The 25,749-nt window shown below is 45.6% G+C and overlaps 1 protein-coding gene across 7 annotated transcripts in view; it reads right to left on the bottom strand.

Moving 5' to 3' along the window:
* The window catches only part of epb41l4a (erythrocyte membrane protein band 4.1 like 4A), a 323,866-nt gene that overhangs the window by 235,584 nt on the left and 62,533 nt on the right, over positions 1–25,749 (bottom strand). Inside the window, exon 1 of one of the 7 annotated variants that reach the window (XM_072516437.1) lies at positions 22,449–22,511. The exons of the other annotated variants lie outside the window; for them this stretch is intronic. Coding sequence (XP_072372538.1) covers positions 22,449–22,496 — 48 coding nt within the window. The 5' untranslated portion in view covers positions 22,497–22,511. Of the gene's footprint in view, positions 1–22,448; positions 22,512–25,749 lie in introns of those variants that run through there. 7 annotated transcript variants of the gene reach the window in all.

Below are 25,749 nucleotides of genomic sequence, written 5' to 3' on the forward strand. Positions count from 1 at the left end.
GGTCGGGGGCCGCTCTACGTGGCCCCCCCATCGATTCTCGGCCCGGAATGGGCCGAGCGGCCGTAACAAAAAACCCGAATCCTGCCGGCGCCATCCATGTGTGGTCTTACCCGGCGGGACCACGGCGTGGAAGGGTCCGGGGGCGGCCTGTGGGGGAGTAAGGGGTTCCGACCCCAGGGGGGCCTCTGCTGTGGCCTGGCCCCCGATCGCGGCCCACCGTTCGGCGGGCCGGCCTCTTGGGCTGGGGGCCTCCTTTCTTCCGCGCCAGCCCCTTTAACCCTACACCATGTTGCGTCGGGGCTGGCGCGGCGAAGGGAGCCACTGCGCATGCGCACATTGGCGCCGGTGCCGCTGCGCATGCGTGGACCCCGCGGTTCCATCAGCAGCTGGAGCGGCGTGGGTCGCTCCAGTGCCGTGCTGGCCCCCTGTAGGGGCCAGAATTGCTGATCCTGAGGCCATGTTGATGCCGTCGAGAAACGCGACGGCGTTTACGACGGCGTCAAAACTTGGCCTCAGGATCAGAGAATCCCGCCCACCGTCCTAAAATTAACCATCTGCTCATAAGAAGGAGAGACATCCAGTGGCAGGGTGTCTTAATTTCCAGAGTACTAAATAGCAATCAGATCATTGGTAGTTACTACACCAGGTGAGATCAAGGGTACAAACCTGCTGAATAGTGGGAAGCGGGGACCACCCGGGAGTCCAGGTCGGATCCAGGCCTGGTCCCCAAAGAGATATTTTTAAAATATATATTTTATTAGGTTTTTCAATTTTTAACAAGCAAGCAACAAATAATACAACAAAGGAAGCAATAAACAATGCAAAACAGGTACAGAACAGAACAAGAATTATTGCAAATATTTAAAAAAGCAAATAACTTAAACTCTATACCCCAAATCCCCAACAGCTGATGATGTCTAGATCTTTGAAAAAGAAGATAAATGGTTGCCACCTCAGGTACAGAACACCTGATCCCAAATTTAATTTTCTCCAAATGCAAAAAGGACATTAAATTCTCCAATCAACCAGAAGCACTACTTGGGGCCGGAGACCTCCATCCAAGCAGTATCCCCCTCCAGGCTATCAATGAAGCAAAGGCGACAACATCCGCCTCTACCCCTGGGTGAACTGCTGGAGAGTCCAAAACCCCAAATATGGCCACCAGCAGGCATGGCTGTAATTCTAACTGGAGAATATTAGTCATAGGGTGCGATTTAGCTAAATGGGAACAAAGTCACATAGTGAGCGTATTTAGCCACATGTTTTCTGGTGTATCTCAGCAACGAGATACACCAATCTATTTAAAGTTCCCCCAGTTAGATAGGAGGCCTCAACGGGGAACGTGCGGCCGAGGCTGCACATAGTCCTGTTTTCTGCACTGAGGAGCTCCTCTCGCCGGAACTCCTCAGTGTAGCGTGAGATCGGGACACCGTTTTTAAATGTCATCCCGATCTCTGGAGCTCCCAACGCAGCCCGTGACCCCCCCCCCCCACCAAGCCCCATCTCATATAAGCGAGTCCCCGCGCCACCCTGCACGCCTCCAATACCCGTGCAGGGCACCCTTGGCCAGATTGCCACTGCATGAAAAATGCCAGCATGGAACCTTGGCAGCGCCACCTAGTGCCCTGGCAGTGCCCCTGGCAATGCCACCTGGGTGCCTTGGCAATGCCAGTCTGGAACCCAGGGTGGCACTGCCAGGATACCCAGGTGGCCACCACGGGCAAGATGCTACTCATCTTGCTTCCGCACTGTCTGCCTGACAGAACCTAGCTCCCCCACCATTCTACCTTTGGGCAGTAGGACTCCTCCTTGCCCTAAAACCCTGGGACCTATTTTCTTGAGGCAGTCATATTCCTCTTTGGCCTCAGTCCCAGAAGAGGCCACAACTGAGCTCTGACACTGCTAGGAGTGATGGAGCTGCTGACCAATCAGGTAGGCTGACAGCACCCAAGGGCGGGACTTCCTCCGGAATGAGTTGCAGAACTTCCACTGTTCGTGAATTTATCCTGCCAGCATCATGTTATGGCTGAAGGACAGGCTTGCATGGAGCAACTCGTCTTCTACCCGACTTTCCTTCCAGGTGTGCAAGCAGTCCACCTCCCTATGAAACTTAAACCTACAGATTGCTCTTGTTAGTATAAAAGAAGTTAGATTCTTAAAAGATAAAAGAATTGTCAGATTGTTTTACAAAAATAAATGCTTATGCAAAAAGACTATTGGACATCCAATAACTGGAATGTCCTGTATTTTGTGATTATGCAGAATAGGGAAAAATACTTTTTTCTTGTAACTTTGATGTTGAAATTTTGTTTGTGTGTTATAAAGTTAAAATTTTACGAAAAGAGAAGCGTTTGTTGGTGGTATGTTAATTGTATTATCAAGTTAACGATACATAAGTGAATAGCATTGATTTATTAAGTATGTCATGAGAGGGTGCCTTTAAGACATGGATGTTTAAGCAATGTACCTTCAGAAAACAGTGATGTCATAGAGTGGGTGGAGCTCAGCTCAGGTCAGCCATTTTGCAGGTTTTTAGTTTCAGTTTTATAAAGCAGTGTCTGTGTGTTTCCAGAGAGCTGCAAGTTTTGCAGTTTGGTTTTGCTGAGAGCAGCTAAAAAGTGCCTGGCTGGTTTTGCTGAGAGCAGTTTAAAAGTAGAAAGCCAGTTTGTGACAGTCTCTGCCATTCTACAGAAAATATATATATCCTTTAACCTGATATGATACTGTTTAAAGGTGTTAAGTCTCTTGGAAGTTTGAAGGAACATTTTAAGGAATTATTTACTGTTGCAATATTTTCTGAGTTATCTTTGAAGTAAGGGGTGTTAAGAGATCCAATGTGTATTCAAGATGTTAAGTTGAGTTCATGGAATAAACAGTGATTTTAAGATTAATACGGATTACAAAGTACATCTTAAGATACAATAGTCTCATTAGCACACAAAGTCCCTTTTAAGCACACATGTGGTAGGACACACTCTTCTCTGAACCCAAGAGAATGTCTGTGAATTTCTCCACAAAAACCCCTCAGATAAATCTTATACCCTGATACACCTTGTCCCACAAAACTCAAGCTTCCACGCGAGTGATTTGAAATTCCGCTTTCAAAAGTCACACTTTCAAATCTTTTAAATTATTCTTTCCCTCCATTGCTTCTGAAGTAGGCCATTTTCCAAGACCATATTTTTATCTCACCTCATCATTCTTCATTTATGAAACTGTTTTATTGGACTGATTGGCACCGTTTAACATTTATTGGACTGTTTTATTGGACTGATTGGCACCGTTTATAATGTGCCCACAATGCAGAAGGGGACACCCGGATGGACATTCGTTTAAATCCCCTTCTGCACAGCTGGGAGACCTTTAATTCGAAATTGATGGAAGACCCTTGTTCTGCCCAGCAACAGCACAAAGCTGCATCTTAATGATGGAAGACACTTGTTCTGCCCAGCAACAGCACGATGCTGCATCTTAAAACTGCCCCATGGCCAGGAGATCGGGATATCTGCAAGTCAAGACCCTGGCAGTGGGATATATGGCACAACTGTATTGCAAAGACTTATGAAAGAATGAAATAATATATTAATAAAATGGCTAGGGCAGGCAAAAAAACCAGAATAGAAGGAATAAAAGAAATGTATGGATTAGATTAGCGTCCCCTACACACACAGCAGGACAAAGATGACATTAACACCTCATCTAGCAAACACAGAAACAAAAGCATAGCACAGCCACAGACATCGGAGGTCAATTTAGTTAAGGAGACACATCAGGGAGATAATGGAAAACACATTAGAGAAGGGAGGGACACTGGAGCGAGCACAGATAATCTCATCAACACGGACACACACCATACAGATGCAAATTGACAAAGATGCATATTCTCAGTTTAAACCTGTCTGAGAGATCTAAATTAAAACTACCCTTTAACTATTATGTATGAGCAAATGTTCCCGCTCGAATTTGGATTCCTCTAAAAATCCAGAGCGAATGTGTAATTGTCGAGATCAACGTGGCCAAGCCACTGTTTCTGAGCTGGCTCGTGGGTCTCCCTGAAGGCTTCAGTAATTGTACAATAAAGAACAACGCTTTGAACCTTGCCTTGAGACTCGGCCTCTTGAATGCACTGGTACAAGGGATTTTTCCCTACAACACTTCCATCAAGGTTTCACTTTCAGCTCTCCCTTCAGATTTCCTTTGTCTAAAGGCTTTTGCACAAACTCCAAAGTCTAGCCATCGATTTTCACAATTATTTCAAATACTATCTCCCAAACTGTAGTAATTTCACAAACCCTTAACAATTCTGCAGAGATCTTTCTGGTCTCTTATGACCCAATGCGTTTTCAACTCTCTGTGACTTTACTGAACAGTAACCTGTTATGGTTCCCAGTTTCCTCTGTTCCGTTAATTTCAAACTTTTTGGAAACTTCTCCTCATTTCTTCATTTCCTTAACTAAGTTTAGGACTTTAGGTTTCCAGCATCTGTTTTCTTAACTATCACTCTATAGTATGGCTTTTCTTCTAGAAAGGCTGAGAGAGATGTTCCCTCGTTAGCCTTCGAAAGCCAACTGCTTCTAGCAGAACTGTGAGAGCTGCCTTCTCTCTCACTACCTATCTCCAACTACAATCAAATCAGCTAAACTAAAACTTAAAAGTTTCTCTCCTGTTTGTGGCTCCAGTTGCTAAGCAACCACTGCGGTTTATTTACTCTTCACATCATAGCTTTCTCTAAGCACAACAGCGTCACAGTTGGAATTGAAACCAACCCCCACACATACAAACATTAATCTAACTATAGGTGTCTTCCAGACACAGAAACATTAAATTAAACCCACTTAAAATTATACCTTATTTCTAATATTTACCAATACAAATATAAATCCCTTAAAACAACCTTTATTTTCCTAACACTGTCTACCTCATCAAGGCCCCTCATTATTTTGTATACCTCAATTATGTCATCCCTTAGATTCCTCTGTTCTAAGGAAAGTAACTCTAGCCTATCAAATCTCTCCTCATGGCTGCAATTCTCAAGTCCTGGCAACATTCTTGTAAATCTCCTCTGCATATTCTTCAGAGCAATTATGCCCTTCTTGTAATGTGGTCACCAGAATTGTACACAAAATCCCAGCTGTGGCCTAACCAGCATTTCATATAGTTCCAGCATTACATTCCTGTTTTTGTATTCAATACTTTGCCCAATAAAGGAAAGCGCTTTATATTCTTTCTTGACTGTCTTGTCCACTGGTCCTGTCACTTTCTAGGACCTGTGGACATGCACTCCAAAGTCTCTCATTTCCTCAAATCCTCTCAATATCTTTTTGTTTATTGAGTATTTCCTTGCATTGTTTGCCCTCCCCAAGTGTATTACCACACATCAAGGCAGTATTTGAACACGTGGGGCATCAAGGAGCCCCAGCAAAACTGGAGTCAGGGGAAGCCTCTCTACAGGTTGGAGTCACACCTACCACAAAAAAAGATGGTTGTGGTCATTGGAGATCAATCAGCTCAGTTCCAAGACATCACTGTAAGTGTTCCCTCATGGTAGTTTCTTAGCCTCAACCATCTTCAGCTTCTTCATCAATGATATTCCTTCTATCATAATGTCAGAAGTGGAATATTCACTAGTAATGGCACAATGTTCAGCACCATTCATGACTCCTCAGATACTGAAGCAGTCCATTTCCAAATGTAGCACTGGACAAGATCCAGGCTTGGGCTGACAAGTGACAAGTAAAATTTGTGCAACACAAGTGCCAGGCACTGACCATTTCCAACAAGAGAGAATCTAGCCATCGCCCTTCATTCAAAGGCATTACCATCGCTGAATCCCCCATTATCAATATCCTGCAGGTTATCATAGACCAGGGGCGGGATTCTCCGACCCCCCGCCGGGTCGGAGAATCGCCGGGGGCTGGCGTGAATCCCGCCCCCGCCGGTTGCCGAATTCTCCGGCACCGGATATTTGGCGGGGCGGGAATTGCGCCGGTTGGCGGGCCTCCCCCGGCGATTCTCCGGCCCAGATGGGCCGAAGTCCCGCTGCTGGAATGCCTGTCCCTCCGGCGTGGATTAAACCGGCGGGTTCAGGCGTGCGCGGGCGGGCTCCGGGGTCCTGGGGGGGGGCGCGGGGCGATCTGGACCCGGGGGGTGCCCCCACGGTGCTCTGGCCCGCGATCAGGGCCCACCAATCCGCGGGCGGGCCTGTGCCGTGGGTGCATTCTTTTCCTTCCACCTTCGCCATGGTCTCCACTATGGCGGAGGTGGAAGAGACCCCCTCCACTGCGCATGCGCGGGGATGCCGTGAGCGGCCGTTGACGCTCCCGCGCATGCGCCGCCCGGCAAAGTCAGTTTCGCGCCAGCTGGCGGGGCGGAAATCAGTCCGGCGCGGGCCTAGCCCCTCAAGGTTAGGGCTCGGCCACTCAAGATGCGGAGGATTCCGCACCTTTGGGGCGGCGCAATGCCGGACTGATTCGCGCCGTTTTTGGCGCCGGTCGGCGGACATCGCGCCGTTTGCGGAGAATTCCGCCCCAGAAACTGAACTGAAAAGTTGCCCAACTTTTATCTACTTAATCTTACTTAATACATGAAGTATTTCAAAATACAGCTGAAATGCTGAAACAACTAAAAATTGCATGAACTCTGCATAGAAAAACTCTGCAAGTAGAATTATTTTGAAAATTGGGCCAATTTCAATTATTGGACATTTTCATTCCTTAATCAAAATGAAGTGGAATAAGGATTTGTTTATGTTGTTTCACTATTCATTATTGGTGAGATATCTGACTCAGCTCTATTTTATAATATATCTGAGTAAGAACATCATTGTTCAATTTGAGCACATTGATTAAATCTACCTGTGCTGTCCATTTAACATTGCTTTTACCACTAAGTCTCATGACAAATGGCTGGTTAGTAAACAGAATCAAAAGGTCTGACTAACAGTTAGAACATAACTAATAGACATAACTAACATTAATTGGCTGATATTTAAATTACCCACTAATACACCAACTTTGACATTCCAGGCAGTGTTTTCATTATTGAGCTATTCAAAGGATATCAATGGGAAATTCAATTCTGCAGGAGTGTCATATCCTTACCCTTAGGCCTTTGGACTACGTAATTGGCATGGTTTATATTTCAAGAACTTTAAACTGGCGTTAGTCCAGAGACTCATCAGTAACTGACATTGAAGGAGAAAAAACCCTCTGTGTGCTACAAAGAATAAAAGATATATTAATTACATTATACCTTTACACATTGAGGTATTTGGCAGAATTTAAATTCTTGCAGTAACCTGTTAAAAAAGCCTGTCTTTGTGAGTCAGCAACCTCAAACAGAATCATCAGCAAACATCTGCGAAATTGATCTGACTTTTAAGCCACGTAGCGGTATGTGATTTAATCACCATTCAGTATAAAAACTAGTCCAATGCCAGCTATAGAAAAGCCAACATGACACCATCATAGTTTATTCACTCCAGCTGCAATTCAATCACACAAAACTATTTAATAAACACAGATACTTAACAAATTCCCCAACATTGACCAGGCCATTTACAAGAGAAAACTTCACTATAATGCTGATAAAGTCTGCTAAAAAAATTTAATTCCTCATATAATTGAAACAATGGTATATTTCTCTGTGATAAGTTCAATGAGATGCCAAATGAAACAAACCAGCATTACCATGGTTGGCCTCTTAAATTGAAGTATTAGGGGATAATTATTACTTTCATTTCCATATAATATGCCCCTGTGTACTTATTCTATTCCTCAAAGAGTAGGGATCAATGGATCTTTTTCAGATTGGCAAGCTGTAACTAGTGGAATGCCACAGGGATCAGTGCTGGGGCCTCAACTATTTACAATCATTGACTTGGATGAAGGGATAGGTAGAAAAGTAAGTTGCCAAGAAGGGACATCGACATGAAACAAATGTTTCTCCCCTGACCTATTTCCAGCATCTTTGTTTTTTCAAATTTCAGATTTCCAGCATCTGCAGTATTTCGCTTTTCTATTAATGTTTAATTCTCTTCCCAGAATGTCCACTTTGAAGAAGTTCTATTCTTTCCAGCGGAATTTCTGTTTGTTCCTTCTACTTTGTTCATTTTTGTCATAGTCCATTTTCATTCGCATTTTTGATTCAGGTATCCACAAGCTTCCTTAGCAACAGTTTCTGGCTCCAAACATGTGGGCTCCAACTGAAATTCCACCCTTTGTGTTTCGTACCCACTCATGGTTACAGATATCTCCAACATTCAGAATTCCTCAAAAGATTGTTCCCTTTGCATCCACGCATCAATGCAATACACCATCACATACACTTTCAACCACTTCTTAAGCAACACTTACTCACTCTATCTCAAAGCTGTCCTCGTCCACAGTTTTATTTCATCCTGCATCTCATTTGGCATTAAAACAAAAACATTTTAACCTGACTTTCAGGTGTAAAGGATCACAAGTTGCACTAACTCATGAGTATTAACAGGCCTCTGGATCATTCTTTCCCTTCCCTTGGACCTTATCCCGTCTTCAAAACTCACCCCTTGCTTGTATTCACAATGCCCTCTGACCTTCTCCTCTCTGACTCCAAAAGACATAGGAGCAAAATTAGGCCATTCGGCCCATCGGGTCTGCTCCACCATTCAATCATGGCTGATATATTTCTCATCCCCATTCTTCTGCCTTCTCCCCATAACCCCTGACTCCCGTATTAATTAAGAACCTATCTATCTCTGTCTTAAAGACATTCAGTGACTTGGCCTCCGCAACCTTCTGTGACAATGAATTCCACAGATTCACCACCCTCTGGCTGAAGAAATTCTTCCTCATCTCTGTTTTAAAGGATTGTCCCTTCAGTATGAGATTGTGTCCTCTGCTTCTAGTTTCTCCTACTGTTGCAAACATCCTCTCTATGTTCACTCTATCCAGGCCTCTCAGTATTCTGTGTGTTTCATTAAGATCCCCTCTCATCCTTCTAAACTCTATCGAGTATAGACCCAGAGTCCTCAACTGCACCTCATATGACAAGTCCTTCATAGAATTTACAGTGCAGAAGGAGGCCATTCGGCCCATCGAGTCTGCACCGGCTCTTGGAAAGAGCACCCTACCCAAGGTCCACACCGCCACCCTACCCCCATAACCCAGTAACCCCACCCAACACTAAGGCCAATTTTGGACACTAAGGGCAATTTATCATGGCCAATCCACCTAACATGCACATCTTTGGGCTGTGGGAGGAAACCGGAGCACCCGGAGGAAACCCACGCACATACGGGGAGGATGTGCAGACTCCACACAGACAGTGACCCAAGCCGGAATTGAACCTGGGACCCTGGAGCTGTGAAGTAATTGTGCTATCCACAATGCTACCGTGCTACCCTCATTACGGGTATCATTCTTGTTAATCTCTTCTGGACCTCTCCAAAGCCAGCACATCCTTCCTTAGATACAGGGCCCAAAGCTGCTCAGAATATCCAAATGGGGTCTGACCAGAGTCTTATACAGCCTCAACAGTACATCCCTGCTCTTGTTTTCTAGCCCTCTCAACATGAATGCTAAAATTGCATCTGCCTTCCTAACTGCCAGCTGAAACTGTATGTTAACCATAAGAGAATCCTGAACTAGGACACCGAAGTCCCTTTTTGCTTCTAATTTCCGAAGCCTGTTCTCATTTAAAAAATAGTCTTTGCCTCTATTCTTCCCACCAAAGTGCATAAACTCACAATTTCCATAAGACCATAAAACTTGAAGCAGAATTAGGCCACTCAGCCCATCGAGTCTGCTCTGCCATTCAATCATATTTTCTCATCCCCATTCTCCTGCCTTTTCTCCATAGCCCCTGATCCCCTTATTAATCAAGTATCTCAATACTACCTGGCCCTCTACATATCTTTGTATCATCTGCAAACTTAGTAACAATTCCCTCAGTTCCTTATTCCAGATCGTTAATGTGTATCGTCAATAGCTGTGGTCCCAACACTGACCCCTGCGGAACACCACCAGTCACCAGCTGCCATCCTGAAAAGAACCCATTTATCCCTCCTCTCAGCATTCTGCCAGTCAGCCAATCTTCGATCCAGTCAGTACATTTCCCCTAACGCCATGGGCTCTTATGATATTTAGCGGCCTCCTGGACAAAACCTTGTCAAAGGCCTTCTGGAAATCCAAATAGATCATGTCCACTGGTTCTCCTTTGTCTAACCTCCTCATTACCGCCTCAAAGAATTCTAACAGATTTGTCAGGCATAACCTCCTCCCGACAAAGCCATGCTGACTCTATCCTATTTTACCATGCACTTCTAAGTACTCCGCAATCTCATCCTTAATAATACACTCTAAAATCTTAGCAGCAACCAAAGTCAGGCTAACCGGCCTAGAATTTCCTGTCTCCTGCCTCCCTCCCTTCTTAAACAGCGATGTTATATTAGATTTTTCCAATCCTCTGGGACCCTCCCTGCCTCCAGTGATTACTGAAACATCACCGCCAATGCCTCCACAATCTCCTCAGCTATCTCCTTCAGAATCTGGGTTGTAGTCCATCCAGTTCGGGTGATTTACCCACCTTCAGTCTCAGGCCGCAGCTTCACCTTATTGGATTGGATTTGTTTATTGTCACGTGTACCAAGGTACAGTGAAAAGGATTTTTCTGCGAGCAGTTCAACAGATCGTTAAGTACATGAAAAGAGAAGGAAATAAAAGAAACTACATAATAGGGCAACACAAGGTACACAATGTTACTACATAATACCGGCATCGGATGAAGCATACAGGGTGTAGTGTTAATGAGGTCAGTCCATAAGAGGGTTGTTTAGGAGTCTGGTAACAGTGGGGAAGAAGCTTATCTTGAGTCTGTTCGTGCGTGTTCTCAGACTTTTGTATCTCCTGCCCGATGGGAGAAGTTGGAAGAGTGAGTAGACCGGGTGGGGGGGGGGGGGGTCTTTGATTATGCTGCCCGCTTTCCCCAGGCAGCGGGAGGTGTAGATGGAGTCAATGGATGGGAGGCAGGTTTGTGTGATGGACTGGGCTGTGTTCATGACTCTCTGAAGTTTCTTGCGGTCTTGGGCCGAGCAGTTGCCATACCAGGCTGTGATGCAGCCTGATAGGATGCTTTCTATAGTGCATCTGTAAAAGTTGGTAAGGGTTAATGTGGACATGCCGAATTTCCTTAGTTTCCTGAGGAAGTATAGGCGCTGTTGTGCTTTCTTGGTGGCAGCGTTGACGTGGGTGGACCAGGACAGATCTTTGGAGATGTGCACCCCTAGGAATTTGAAGCTGCTAACCATCTCCACCTCAGCCCCGTTGATGCTGACAGGGGTGTGAACAGTACTTTGCTTCCTGAAGTCAATGACCAGCTCTTTAGTTTTGCTGGCATTGAGGGAGAGATTGTTGTCGCTACACCACTCCACTAGGTTCTCTATCATCCTCCTGTATTCTGACTCGTCGTTATTCGAGATCCGGCCCACTATGGTCGTATTGTCAGCAAACGTATAGATGGAGTTGGAACCAAATTTTGCCATGCAGTCGTGTGTGTACATGGGGTATAGTAGGGCACTAAGTGCGCAGCCTTGCGGGGCCCCGGTATTGAGGACTATTGTGGAGGAGGTGTTGTTGTTTATTCTTACTGATTGTGGTCGGTGGGTTAGAATGTTGAGGATCCAGTTGCAGAGTGAGGAGCCAAGTCCAAGGTTTTGGAGCTTTGATATGAGCTTGGCTGGGATTATGGTATTGAAGGTGGAGCTGTAATCAATAAATAGGAGTCTGATGTAGGAGTCCTCCTTGTCGAGATGCTCTAGGGATGAGTGTACGGCCAGGGAGATGGCGTCTGCTGTGGACCGGATGTGGCAGTATGCGAATTGCAGGGGATCAAGGCGTTCTGGGAGTATGGAGGTGATGCGCTTCATGACTAACCTCTCGAAATACTTCATTACGACTGAAGTCAGGGCCACCGGACGGTAGTCATTGAGGCACGTTGCCTGGTTTTCTTTGGCACCGGTATGATGGTGGTCTTCTTGAAGCAGGTGGGGACCTCAGAGCGGAGTAGGGACAGGTTAAAGATGTCCGTGAACACATCTGCCAGCTGGACCGCACAGGCTCTGATTGCATGACCAGGGATCCGGTCCGGACCCGTCGCCTTCCGAGGGTTCACTTTCAGGAAAGCCAATTTGTCTTCGGAAGCTGTGATGGTGGGTATGGGTGTGTTATGGGCTGCTGGGGCACTCAACAGTGGATCATTGGTTTCCTGCTCGGACCGAGCATAGAATGCATTGAGTTCATCGGTGCGCTGCTGCTGGAGATACTGCTTGGCTTCGCTTTGTAGCCCGTTATGTTGTTTAGGCCTTGCCACAACCGCTGTGAGTCTGTAACGCTAGTATGTGACTCTCGCTTGGCCTGATATTCTCTCTTGGCATCTCGGACGGCTTTGCAGAGGTCGTACCTGGATTTCTTGTATAGGTCAGGGCCGCCTGACTTATGCTACCACTACAATGAATTTTAGGTTGTGCATGATACTGTGCTTTTCTTCCATTACCTCCACACCCGTTTCTTTATCCAGGAGTCTTTCACCTGGATAGTGGACCCTATTACCCATCTCCAATATATTCCCTCTACCTGGGTCATTCCCTCTGGCCTCTTACCCTCTTTAGGTCTTTTCATGGGGAACAGCTAGAATGACATTGGTCATCTCAATTTCTCTTTCCCCTTATTCACTCCAATTTATCTCCCTGCAAACTTGTAGCACTCTGTTCTCTCATGTCCATCCTAACATTTGTTCTCAAACCTACTGACAAAGATGGTGTCATTATTGCTGGGCATACGAACCTCTACTGAGCAGAAAATGAACTTCAGCTCTCTGACACTAGCCCTTGCCTTCCTCCTGGACCACTGGACCATGACCCCACTACTGAACATCAGGCGATTGTATTCAGGACTGTCACTGACCTAATCCCCTCTGGAGAACTCTCCACAGCCTTCAATCTTAGACCCCAACCTTGCTTCTACATCCTTCCCACAATCCATCAACAGGACTTCTCTGGTAGACCAATTGTTTCAGCCTGGTCCTGCCCAACTGAACTTACTTCGTCATCTCTCAAATCAATTTTTCACTGTTTGTCCAGTCTGTCCACATGTACATTCATGATTGTTCCTAAACCTTACATCACTTCAAGGGTTTCCATTTACCCAGCCCTAACCATCTCCTCATCAGGACATCCAATCGCTCTACACTTCCATTCCCCACCAGAATAGTCTGAGAGCTCTCCACCTCGTCTTTGTACCATCAGATATTAGGAAAAGCTTTTGTAAACCTGTCATAATTCTGCACACCTCCATCTAATCTCCCCTAAGTCTTTTTACTCTAAAGAGAACAACTCCAGATTCTTCAACCCAAGCTAAATTGCCTCAACCCTGGAACCATTCTGGTAAATCTCCTCTGGACTCTTTCAAGGACATTCACATTCTTTTTAAAATGTGTGACCAGAACTGGGTGAATTACTCTTAATTGTGGCCAAATGAGAGTTTTATAAAGGTTCTCCTGTTGACCAAACTTTACTGACACATTTCCTGGTCCCTACAGAGTGGAGAGTGGTTCCACATCAGTCTAAGCACCTGGATCTTCGGCAAACCAATGGCCCATCCATTCACACATGAGGTGGTCATATGGTATTCACTGTAGTTCTATTGGGCTTATATCAGTCGTTTTTCTGATAGATATTATCAGCCAAGACCCCTTGTCTCCTAGTAGTCATTGATAAAACTGTCTGCAGGTCTGAAGATGTCAGGAAGCTTGGACTGCTAATGGATATAAATATCGTTGCGACGCCCCAGGAATCTTGCGCACATCTACAGAAAAATCTTCTCGTGGTTAAACACCGGCTGCACAATATCCCTGTGTTTATTTACAGGTGCAATCAAATCTCTGCCTCCCAGAAAAACCAAGCAGGCCTGACTGTTGGTGGTAGAGCAAATGAACAGCCTAGTGTTGTGAGGAAGAACCTGGGCACACTACCACAAGATGTTCAATGATCATCTTTGTACAGGCAAGGTGATGTTGACCTTGTCCTTGCAATGATTCATACAGAACTGCTGGTGACTAAATTGAATGATGATTTATTGATTTACATGTGGTAAGATAACAATCTGAATGCTATACAGACTAAGTTACTGTTTGAGTTACATGGACGTTCCTGGAACTACTCCTATGTGCGACTGTCCAGGTGAATGCCTTACAACCATCTGACGGGAGCCGGATGCTATATGACCAATGTCTGAAGCCACCTGTTGGTTGGAGGTGACATTGCTAAGTGTATACAATATTATTCATAGGCATATCACCACAGGTTGGTGCAGTGTAATTGAATCATAGAGTTCCCAGATGACAAACCTTTAAGACTGCAGCCACCAGCAGACACACCAGCTGAGCAGCCCAAAGATGAATGATATACCTGAACATCATAGAAATGTGTGCACAGAGTGATTACTAACCCACAAGCATGGCTCAAACTCTTGCCAATAATGAGGAGCTGGGAGTGCTGTTAAACGCATGAAGCATTGGAACTGGTGAAAGGGGCCAGCATCGCCTTAGCCCTCTCAATTTTGTTCTTGCAGGGAAAAAGGACATACAATTATAGGGAGAGGACACACAAAGATGGAGAAGTACGTTAGCTCACCATCCTTACTCGAATGGAAGAGGCGGCAATGGATACTGTGAGGGTGGTAGCGCATGATAAAGTGGACAACGGAAAAATGGGAATACCTTGCCGAGAAATAGAACATAGAACATTACAGCGCAGTACAGGCCCTTCGGCCCTCGATGTTGCGCCGACCTGTGAAACCACTCTAAAGCCCATCTACACTATTCCCTTATCGTCCATATGTCTATCCAATGATCATTTGAATGCCCTTAGTGTTGGCGAGTCCACTACTGTTGCAGGCAGGGCATTCCACGCCCTTACTACTCTCTGAGTAAAGAACCTACCTCTGACATCTGTCTTATATCTATCTCCCCTCAATTTAAAGCTATGTCCCCTCGTTCTAGACATCACCATCCGAGGAAAAAGGCTCTCACTGTCCACCCTATCCAATCCTCTGATCATCTTGTATGCCTCAATTAAGTCACCTCTTAACCTTATTCTCTCTAACGAAAACAGCCTCAAGTCCCTCAGCCTTTCCTCATAAGATCTTCCCTCCATACCAGGCAACATTCTGGTAAATCTCCTCTGCACCCTTTCCAATGCTTCCACATCCTTCCTATAATGCGGCGACCAGAATTGCACGCAATACTCCAAATGCGGCCGCACCAGAGTTTTGTACAGCTGCAACATAACCTCATGGCCCCGAAACTCAATCCCTCTACCAATAAAAGCTAACACACCGTACGCCTTCTTAACAACCCTTCTCAACCTGGGTGGCAACTTTCACTTATCAGCACTTATCTAATTGCTGAGTGGCAGTTGGGAACAACAAGTCCCAATGTAACCCAAGCGTTTCCGCACATGCACGAATTAGGAGCAGACTGCGCATGCACAGTTCAACAATGCAAGATCTTCAGTCCAGGGACAAGTGTCCATTGCACAAGATGGGACGAAAATGTCGCGAAAACCCGATTACAAGACGCAGAAGATGAGTGTCATAATGCCGCGGAGTCCTGGGACAGGGAGAGGTCCCACAGAGAAAGAAAGAACCGGGGAAGTAATCACTGGGAGGAGTCACTGGTAGGAACCATGGGGGAAAAGGCAAAGAAAGAGGCTCCAAACAGTTAACGTGTTGTAGCTGACACGCTCCAAGCAATGAGGGTTCAGGAAAAGCCATAGAAAGCTGAAAATTCAGCGGAAAGTTGCTGACTTTGTGCTGTGTGCTGCGGGCAATTGGAACAAAGGTAAACCTTTGTGGCAGAAATATTTTGCACAGCATGGCTGAAAAGCTGGAACTGTGCCTGTGAGTTGGTGCTGGACTGCAGCCTTGGGAAGCTGGGAGACCGTACTCTTGGTAGACGTGAATGAAACCCTGGAAGGTGAGCCGTCATCGAGGTATGTCCGAGGCAGAGGGGCTTTCAGAGGGACGTCAGAGGTCAGATCTTCAAAGGTGAAGACTAGAAATTCCTCATGAAGGAGATAGAGTTTTAACAAGATTATGTAACTCACAGTGGATACTGATGTCTGGATGGATTGCTGAGAAATCCATCTTGGTCTCCTCTGCCATTTATTGTGCAGTGTAGGATGTTCGACAGCAGTTTGCCTGTTAGTTCTGTTTTGAAATCCAGCTCACCTTTAGGTGGAGCGATGTCTAGGAGTTCCATGTCCCGACCAGCCCTTGGGAGTTTCCACATATCCAGAATGGGAGAGGGCGGCTGAGAATAGATCCCAATACGCCTGTTTAAAAAGAAAACTGCACGAAAACCCAGATCATGTGCTGAGCTAAGCAGACTTTAAATAATTAGGGCTCAGGAGAAGCCTTGGCAATCAAAGAGGGAAGATCTAAGGAGGCAGCAGAGGATTGGTCACTCCATGCTGTAGGCCATTGGAGTGAAGGTACACCTTTGAAGCAGTAGTATTCTCTCAATGTGGGTAAAGAACTAAGGTTGTGTTTGTGAGTTAGTGCTGGAATGCAGACTCAGGAATCCATGGAAACTGAGTCTCTGGGATGAGATTGAAACCCTGAAAGGCTGGCCATCATTCAGGCCAACAGAGTTTGAGTAACTGTTTGGAGAAAATTCCAAGTTGAGATCTTCGAAGGTGAAGAGCGGATTCCCTTATGAGAGAAATAGAGGGGGGTGATTCTCCGGAGCTGCTAGCCCCAGTCAGGATTCACGATAGCCCATTGAATCGGGCGAGAAGGCTGGATTTGTATCCTTACCAGGCATCAAACGCGTTGTGAGTGTCCCGGCTCGCTGAGCCTGGCCCGGTCAGATTCTTGCCCAGAGCCGGCAAAAACCTGATTACAACTCATCGACATGCATTTAAATATATATCCAGATGTGACGCCGAATGCTTTGGCCTCCCAGTATGCTTCCATGCCCGCAGCTGCGGATGTCAACCTCTCCTGGTCCTGACAAGCAGGGAGCAGGGGCCATTGACTCTGAGGGAGCACGGGGGTGAGTATCCTCTCAAAACATACCTCCAGGGTGCTTAAGAGGGTCCTTCAGGGAGATAGGGGTTGTTTGGACTGTACTGGAGGGACTCAAGTCGGGGTCTTTCCTGGGATGCAGGCCGTTTGGCAGGTCGTCCCTCTGTAGCTTTGAAAATCATTAAACTGTCTTTCAGCATGTCAAGTTGTAGTTAAAAGTCTTCCCTCTGATGTGTTGGAGCCGTTTCATGTCTCTTCCAACATGTCAAGTTCAAAGGTCTGTCAGATGAAGGTGAAAGTCTTCCCTCTGATGTGTTGGAAATCTTTAAAGTGCTTTTTTCACAAGTCAATTTCATTCCCCTTTAACTTTTTCAAGCCACTGGGCATGCTAAGAAGCCTAAAAGTTTTGAATTGCATTGTTTACATTCAATTTCACCGTCTCTTACCTTTTGCAAGGTGAAGTCACTATTACCAACAGTCTGTCCTGGTCCACTCACTTTGATGCAACAGTCAAGAAAGCCCAACAACGTCTCTACTTCCTGTGGAAGCTAAAGAACTTCGGCATGTCTGCATCGACTCTCACAAGCTTCTACAGATGTGTCATAGAGAGCATCCTATCCGGCTGCATCACAGCCTGGTATGGCAACTGCTCGGCCCAAGATCGCAAGAAACTGCAGAGTGTGGTGAATCAGCCCAACACATCACACAAGCTTGACACCTGCACATTGATTCTGTCTACACCTCCCACTGCCTCGGGAAGGCAGACAGCATTGTCAGAGGCCCCTCCCATCCAGGCTTTGACATCTTCCAGACCCTTCCATCAGGCAGAAGATACAGAAGTCTGAAGACCCGCACATCCAGACATAGGAACAGCTTCTTCCCCACAGCTACTAGAGTCCTCAACAACTCTCCCTTGGACTGATCTGTTCCCTGTAAGAACACTATTCACGATGCCCTGTGCTGCTCTTGCTCATGTATTTGCTTTGTTTGGCCCCTTGTTCCGCACTGTAACCAATCACTGTTTGGCAAGTACCATTTGTCAATGTATCTGTTGATTATTCTTTTTTTGTCTACTGTGGGTGCAATAAATGATGGCCTGCACCTGTGGGAATCCAGCAATGGATGCAAATCCCACTGCCCCTTGTGCCTGAAAGACCCCATGTATTAGAAACTGTGAAATCCAGCGTGACGCAATATAGGCAATGGTGTGCTGCCACTTGACAGACATCACCAAGGTCCACAAGCCATAGATAAGGTCATTCTAAGCCAAAGTGACCTTAATGGCACTGGTAAGGCATGTCAGGCAGTACAGCAAGGTCTGGGTTTTCCTCAACCTGGGCAGGAATCTCAGATATCATTTGCCTAGATAGGCGCAGTGCCTGTAGCACTGATTCACTGACATTTCCAGGTAGTTTCTTTTCCTGCAGTACATGCGATCCTGGAGGTATGGCCTTCGATCCCTCCCTGGCCCTCATTATGCCCAGGGCACTGCCTTAGCTCCAAAGAATGCTGATACTCATCCCTATCTCCAAGCCCCTTAATCATTTACCAGCTGTTGCCTTGCGTGCACGTCAGCTGCACTCACAACGTGTACTTTATGGCCCAAGATTCCTGGAGAGCCATAAACCTCTATACGGACCAAGCACTCACTGACCACTTGCTTCGCTAACTCTGCTTACCCAATGGCAACCCCAATGAATGAGCGCCCCTCTCAGTTGGGACTGGAAGCTACAGATATTAATACACAGGACCATGTTCTACGTAAACACATTACGCCTGTTTCAGCTACACAAAACAAATGATAGCCATTCATTAGCTCATTCCTCGGTAATGCCTTGGCTAATCAGAGTCAAGCTCCCTGTTCAAATTTTCAAACAATACATGACAGTTAACTATCAGCCATCATTAACTGGTGAATTCTCCATGGCAACACCTCTACCTATCATAGTCCACTTGCCAATCAATCAACACTCTCTTCTCATACAGTATAAAATTGTTTTCCCTGACGTTGATATTCTTGCGATTATTCTGTTGAGTGCAAGATGAAAAGCTTTGACAAAATGTCTTTTTTCAGTAATACTCAAGTTCTGTACGACCAAACGACTATTTGAAAAACACATTCATTTTACCGAACAGCCAACAATGAGTTAATGCCCTGAACATTCTTGAAAACAGGTTATACAGGAATTTCTGAGAGATCTGTATTTAAACTATTGTTAGGGAGGACCCACATCTGCAACCTAATCTCACATATGAGCACAAGAACTGCAAGCGAATAATCACAACCATCTTCTCGGGGCAACTTTGGATGACGATGAAACATAACCTAACCAGCATCGCCCATATTCTAAGAATAACTACTTTTAAAATTGGGTGAGGCAGCAGTTACTCCACTTGACTTGCAATCATGAGACCAAATCTGACCAGAGGGAGTTGCAAACTGAATTTGATAAATCTGACACCAGAAAAATAATCATGAAAGATGCCAGATTTAAAATCTAACTGTCTTATTGCCATCCTTCAGGAAAGGAAAACTGACATCTGTACATCATCTGGGGATGCATGACTCCAGTACCACATTTTATGTTTGACTTTTAAAAAATTTAGAATGTTTTAGCAAGCTGTCCAGTTGTAAGAACAATCACAGCCCATCACTACTTTCTCAGGCAATGAGGGATGGGCAATACTTGCGGCCTTGTTAGTAATATCCAAATTCCAGGAACAAATAAAACCTATCCCACAGATAATATTTTTTTGACATCTGAAAGGAGTTTTATAGAAATGGCTACTGAGCCAGCTCAGCCCAGGCTTATCCCTCACGTTAACAGAGAGGGCAAATCAAAAGGTTGCATTTATATAGCATTTCTCATATTATTGAACATTTGGAATGCAACATGTTGTATTGCCATGTCAGGTATGTTAAATTCTCAGAAGTATCGCAAAACATGCAAAATTCATTTCAAAAAGGATCATCCAAGATCTTCACTCCTCATCCAAAATCTATCTGGGTTGGTACAGGTTTGGGAAAAATATGAAGAATTTTGGTCCACGGTCATTTTTTTTTAAACATGCTGCAAATTTACTGGATGTAGCATATAATAAATTGCCTTTTTTTGAAGAAAAAGTTCAAAGGTGACAAGCAAATGGGATAAATAATCTTCCTAGCCTCTGTTTTAAACTCTCCAATCAGGTTTCTGCTCTTGATGCAGCACAAAAACAGCCTTATCCAAAACATTTCCTGCAACTTTGATCATAGTGCTTTGCCCTTCTTCTTCTCTGCCGCCTTTGGTAAGGTCACCGACATCATATGCTTTGAAAACCTCTTCCCTCTTATCCAGCTCAATGGAAATCCCTTCTCTGAACCATCACGTTGGTCCGGATGCTCTATAAAAATGGCTCCCAGACCTTCAACCCTGATAACGGTGGAACCAGCAACATCCTGCCTGTCCCCACCACATGATTGGCTGAGGCCCTCACTTCTGCATGTGTAATTCATTATTCCCACAAGGCTATACGTGGTCAGTTGCTGCACCTTTGAGTGAAAGTGGCATGTACTTTGGGGACTGCTGTCGGGCCCTCAAAGTGAGAACAAGATTTCACCCTCAGACTCTATTATTCTTCCCATTGTAATGTTAGCACCAAATTTCACAAGCTTATATCGGAGACTTCGGGCAAGCGCACTTTAGTACTGGTCCCCACAAATGGGGCCAGATGGAACGGCACTCATGGGGGTCACCCAGAGGATTGGTGGCCTTCAAGTACATGCCCTTTAGGCAGGGTGGTACCCTGGCACTGCTGGTGCCACCTGGGCACCCTGGCACTGCCAGGGTCTCATCCTGGCAGTTCCATCCTGGTACCCTGGCAATGCCACATGGATGCCAGCCTGGTGGTGCCCAGGTGGCACTGCCAATTTACAGGGGTAATTCCAGGGTGCCAGGTTGGTACTTCCAAGGTGCCAAGCTGGTATTTTCTGTGTACTAGCGATTGGGCCGGAGGTGCCCTGCGCGGATGTTCGGGTGCCTGGCGGACCTTCCCATACTAGCTTGGGGTGGGGTGGGAGGGGGGGGGCGGTCAGGGGTTGTGTCGGGGGCCTTGGAGATCGCTACACTGAGGAGTTCTGGCGAGCGGAGCTGCTCGGTGTAGAAAGCGGGGCTATATTTGCGACCTTGGCCCCTGAAAAAAATAATTGGGCAGCACAGTAGCATAGTGGTTAGAACAGTTGCTTCACAGCTCCAGGGTCCCAGGTTCGATTCCTGGCTGGGTCACGGTCTGTTCGGAGTCTGCACGTTCTCCCCGTGTCTGCATGGGTTTCCTCCAGGTGCTCCGGCTTCCTCCCAAAGATATGCGGGTTAGGTGGATTGCCCTTAGTGTCCAAAAAATGTTAAGTGGGGGTTGATAGGTTAAGGGGATAGGGTAGATACGTGGGCTTCAGTAGGGTGCTCTTTGTAAGGCAGGTGCGGACTCGATGGGCCGAATGGCCTCCTTCTGCACTGTAAATGTTATGAATTCTATGAATAGTTGGCATGCCTGGGTCAAGTATATCAATGGCAGAAAGATGGGTTCCCTGCAGGACTCCACTTAATCCCATATTCTCTTTCACACAGGTGCCTGAATTTGCAGGATGGTAAGCAATCAGGTGCCATCATCCTGAGAGTCGCAACACATCCCCACTGACTCCGACGGGCCCGCTGCCATTTCACGCTCTGATTGGCAGCAAGCAGGACTTCCGTCCACACTTGATCGGAAGTCATGTCTTGGAGAGCTGTCAGCCAATCAGACTGGCTGAAAGCTTGCCAGCCATCCAAGCACAGCGTTGTAGAGGCCAGAAGAGGTACTGAAGCACCATGCCTAAGACTAAGTCCCGAGATCACATTTCTGGGAGGTACCAGAGATCCCGAAGAGGGGAGGGGACGGTATGCCCTGGGGGCTGGGGGTGGACCACTTTCAGTGCCAGGGATAGGCTGGGGAGGGAGAGAGGAGCAGGAGGGAGAACCGGAGCTCCTCGGTCCTTAAGGAAATGGTCCCCTAGGCTGAAGGGGCCTTACCGACCGAGATTGAGGATGAGAACTTTTTCAGGTTCCCACCCTCAGTCACCGGGCACCTGCTAGTCTAAAAATTGAAGCTGGGCGGGAAAAGCCCTTAAGTGGCCACTTAAAGGGCAAGGGCGGGCTTCCTTTCCGAGGCCCTGTCCGTCCTATTGTAAAACCCCATCTGTGTCAGGTTGAGCAGAATCCTGGAGGGAATCCTGTCCACGCTATTTTACCGCCACCCACCCCCTCCACCTCCTAATCTGCTGCAGGGAGGAGGGCCGGGGTGCGGAGAGGGTAATATAAAATTCTGGCCAGAAAGTCTAAATACAGTAATATCATAAGGAAGAATACAAACCACTTGCTGCAGTTTCAAAGTAATCAGGCAGGTCTTGGCCTTCCACATCCATTGTTTTAAACATGTTACATGACTGGCCTAGGTAGGGTGCTCTTTCAGAGGTTCAGTGCAGACCCATTGGCCCGAATATCTCCTTCTGCAATGTAAGGATTCTTTGGTCTGCAATAATGGGTTGATGTCGCTAAATTAAACTCCGTCTGGTGTGATTCTTTAGATGTTCAAGAATGCAGACAGTTAACAAGGCTCTTGATGTTTGCTGAACACACCCTTTGGGGAGTTTATGAAAGACTTTGTAACTTTATCCTTTATATGATCTCAGAAATTTGTGAATATTTTGTCTTATAGACATTAGCTTGTGGGGAAGCAGCTAAATGCTGCCTTGAAACTATAATGCAGCTTTCAGACTGGGATCATTCAAAATTTTGTGATGCCTGTACTGCTAATCCTTCAGTCTATTAGCGTTGCCAGGTATGTGTTTAGTGTTGATTGATTTTGATTGTTACTGCCTTGAGGTTTGAAAAAAAACTTTTCAATTGATGGCACAAAAATATAAAGCGAAAATTAGAAATTTGTAATTAAATCCACTCTAGCCCATTTAAGACAAATACTAAGAATATATCATGATCTTTGAAGTATCATAGCTTTGTACATTTTTAAAAAACTTTCACATAGTCAAGTTTTATTATTATAAGTAAGGGTTAAAAAATAAGGCAAGAAAATAAAAAAAATTAAGCTTTTGAAGTGACTGGATGAAAACTTCTACCTATTTATCATGGAGCCACGCAAATCAGGAAACCAGCTGCAACTTTGATCCCTGTTTTTTGCCAAGGTGGCTGATCTCAGAAAGCACTGACGACAGCATTATAATTGGCCTCTAACTCCAGGCCATGGTGCAGAAAAATCCTGATCATTATCCTGTGACCCCGGTTCAAAAACACACTTGCGTGAATACCAAGTGAGGGTAAGATCCGCTTTAGCTGTTGTCCCTCACAGTTGGACTGCCTACTGACAATCTCCATTTTGATTCATGCATGAAGATGAATAGCCAATTTGCAAGGTAGTGTAGGATAACCAGTGTCTGTCGAACCATAAAGTATGAGTCCCTGCCATCGAGAAAATGGAAGATAAATTAAAATGACCGCTCATCTAAAAGTTACTCTAAAGAATTACCAGAAGAATATTCTTAGTATGAACAATTTGGAAAGGGAGTGGTGGGGGGCTGCAGTGATTATGCATGCCTGAAGAATGGGAAAGCAGAGCTTGTGAAAATACGTATTGTATTTCTATGCAAATGAATAAGCACTTTGTGCAGCGCAATTCACCACCACATCAACTCCAAGTCAAAAATCACAGCAGTACTGAGCGGGTCCATACATTTTGTCACTGAGATCCTCCGTTGGTATGTTTTAAATATTTGATGACAGTTTAAATTATTATTCACACTATTTTGTAAAGTAATACCACAGAAATCACTGTCATGAATTGCCAGAAGAGGAGACAGAGGCTGCACTAGGGTGGACATTTTTATATTGTCAAATTCTAGCAAAACAATAATCCAAAATTAACTCCCATTAGAGACATCAATTTCAGAATACAGAAATAGTGCTGTGCTTGAAAGAGTTCGAAGGCAGACAAGCCAGCTTTCGCGGTATTACAGCAAGGTGTGCAATTTGTCAGTAAAATTCAGCCTCTTTCTCGATCTTGTGGGAGAATTTTTAAGTCTCATGATTTCCTGGAGAAAACATTGTTTTCTACTCACAGAAATAAGGATAATTGTTTTCGGTAGGTGACTTATTAGAAAATTCTGATTTAATTTCTGGAGCCACCACTTTAAATTGAAAATTCAGGGTACATGTTAAAGCTATCCCGCCAATTGGAAGAGAGTCTACTGCTGGGGGGTCAGGGGCTCTCTGCTCTGAAGATTCAACAGTGGTCACTTACAGGGAGGTGGAGATTGCAGGAGCTCGCAGATTGAGGTCTGTTCTGTCAACATAAAGTGAAAGGGTAGGGGTAAGAGTGGGAGAGAACGGCAAATCATAGTGTGTATGCTTAAGGAGTAACAATAATTTGTGGAGTTATTTATTAGGGTCACGTGCGGTTTTAACCCAGCACAGTGGTAATATTACCATAGAATGCCTACAGTACAGAAGGAAGCCATTTGGCCAATCAAGTCTGCACCAACCCCCTAACCAGGCCCACTCCCCCACCTTATCCCCATAACCCCACCTAACCTGCACATCTTTGGAAGATAAGCGGCAGTTTTAGTGTGGCCAATCACCTAACCTGTACGCCTATGGACTGTGGGAGGAAACCTGAGCACCCGGAGGAAACCCACGCAGACTCCACACAGTCACCCAAGGCTGAAACTGAATCCAGGTCCCTGGCGCTGTGAGGCAGCAGTGTTAACCATTGTTACAGACCTATTTGTTCAAATATCTCGTAAAGTTGGAGCATTTGTGGATTTTGATGCTGGAATTACTTTATTTTTCAGTGTATCAGACTGCAAACTGAGCCTAATATGCACATTCGAGCAACAACAAATCCTGTGTGCTTTTATGGCCTGTTTGGAGGATGGTGAATATTGATGGAGTGGAGTGGCGTTGACAGCATTTTCATATAAGTCTGGAGACCCAGTAACACTGGCGACCTAGTTGTTCTGCACCTTGCTGCAATCATCAGGTCTCCATTTTCAACTAAGTTTACTTTTACATTTGGTGCTTTTACAATTCTCATGATAGGTAAGTAGCATTTGTATCTTGGCTCTGGTATTTACATTTTAACACCTACTAATTTATCTCAGTGATATAATTGTAGGTCCATGAAAGTTTCCATCCACAAATCGGTTGACAGAATAAGGCAGACAGTTTTAGTAATGTTAACCCAGGAACCAATACACAAAGCTCACACACTGACGATTAAAACTGCTGAACTCGAGAAGGCATGTGGGGGGAGTGAGAGCATCAGTTTGGTCCCCAATTTGTTACAATCACTGGTTTGCCCCGGGGAATATGGACGGTGGGTTCCGAGCATGGCGGAGGGCTGGGATTGAGAGGGTGGGGGATCTGTTCTTGGAAGGGAGTTTCCCGAGCACGAGGGTACTAGAGGAGAAATTTGGGCTGGCGAGAGAGAATGATTTCAGGTACTTGCAGGTGCGGGATTTTCTACGCAGACAGATTCCATCCTTCCCACGCCTGCCACTTAGGGGGATCCAGGACAGGGTAGTGTCCAGTGGATGGGTGGGGAGGGGAGAGTCTCAGATATATACAAAGAACTTATGGGGGCAGAGGAGTCGCAGACCGAG

This window comes from Scyliorhinus torazame, chromosome 9, assembly GCF_047496885.1.
Source record: "Scyliorhinus torazame isolate Kashiwa2021f chromosome 9, sScyTor2.1, whole genome shotgun sequence".
Lineage (NCBI taxonomy): Eukaryota > Metazoa > Chordata > Chondrichthyes > Carcharhiniformes > Scyliorhinidae > Scyliorhinus > Scyliorhinus torazame.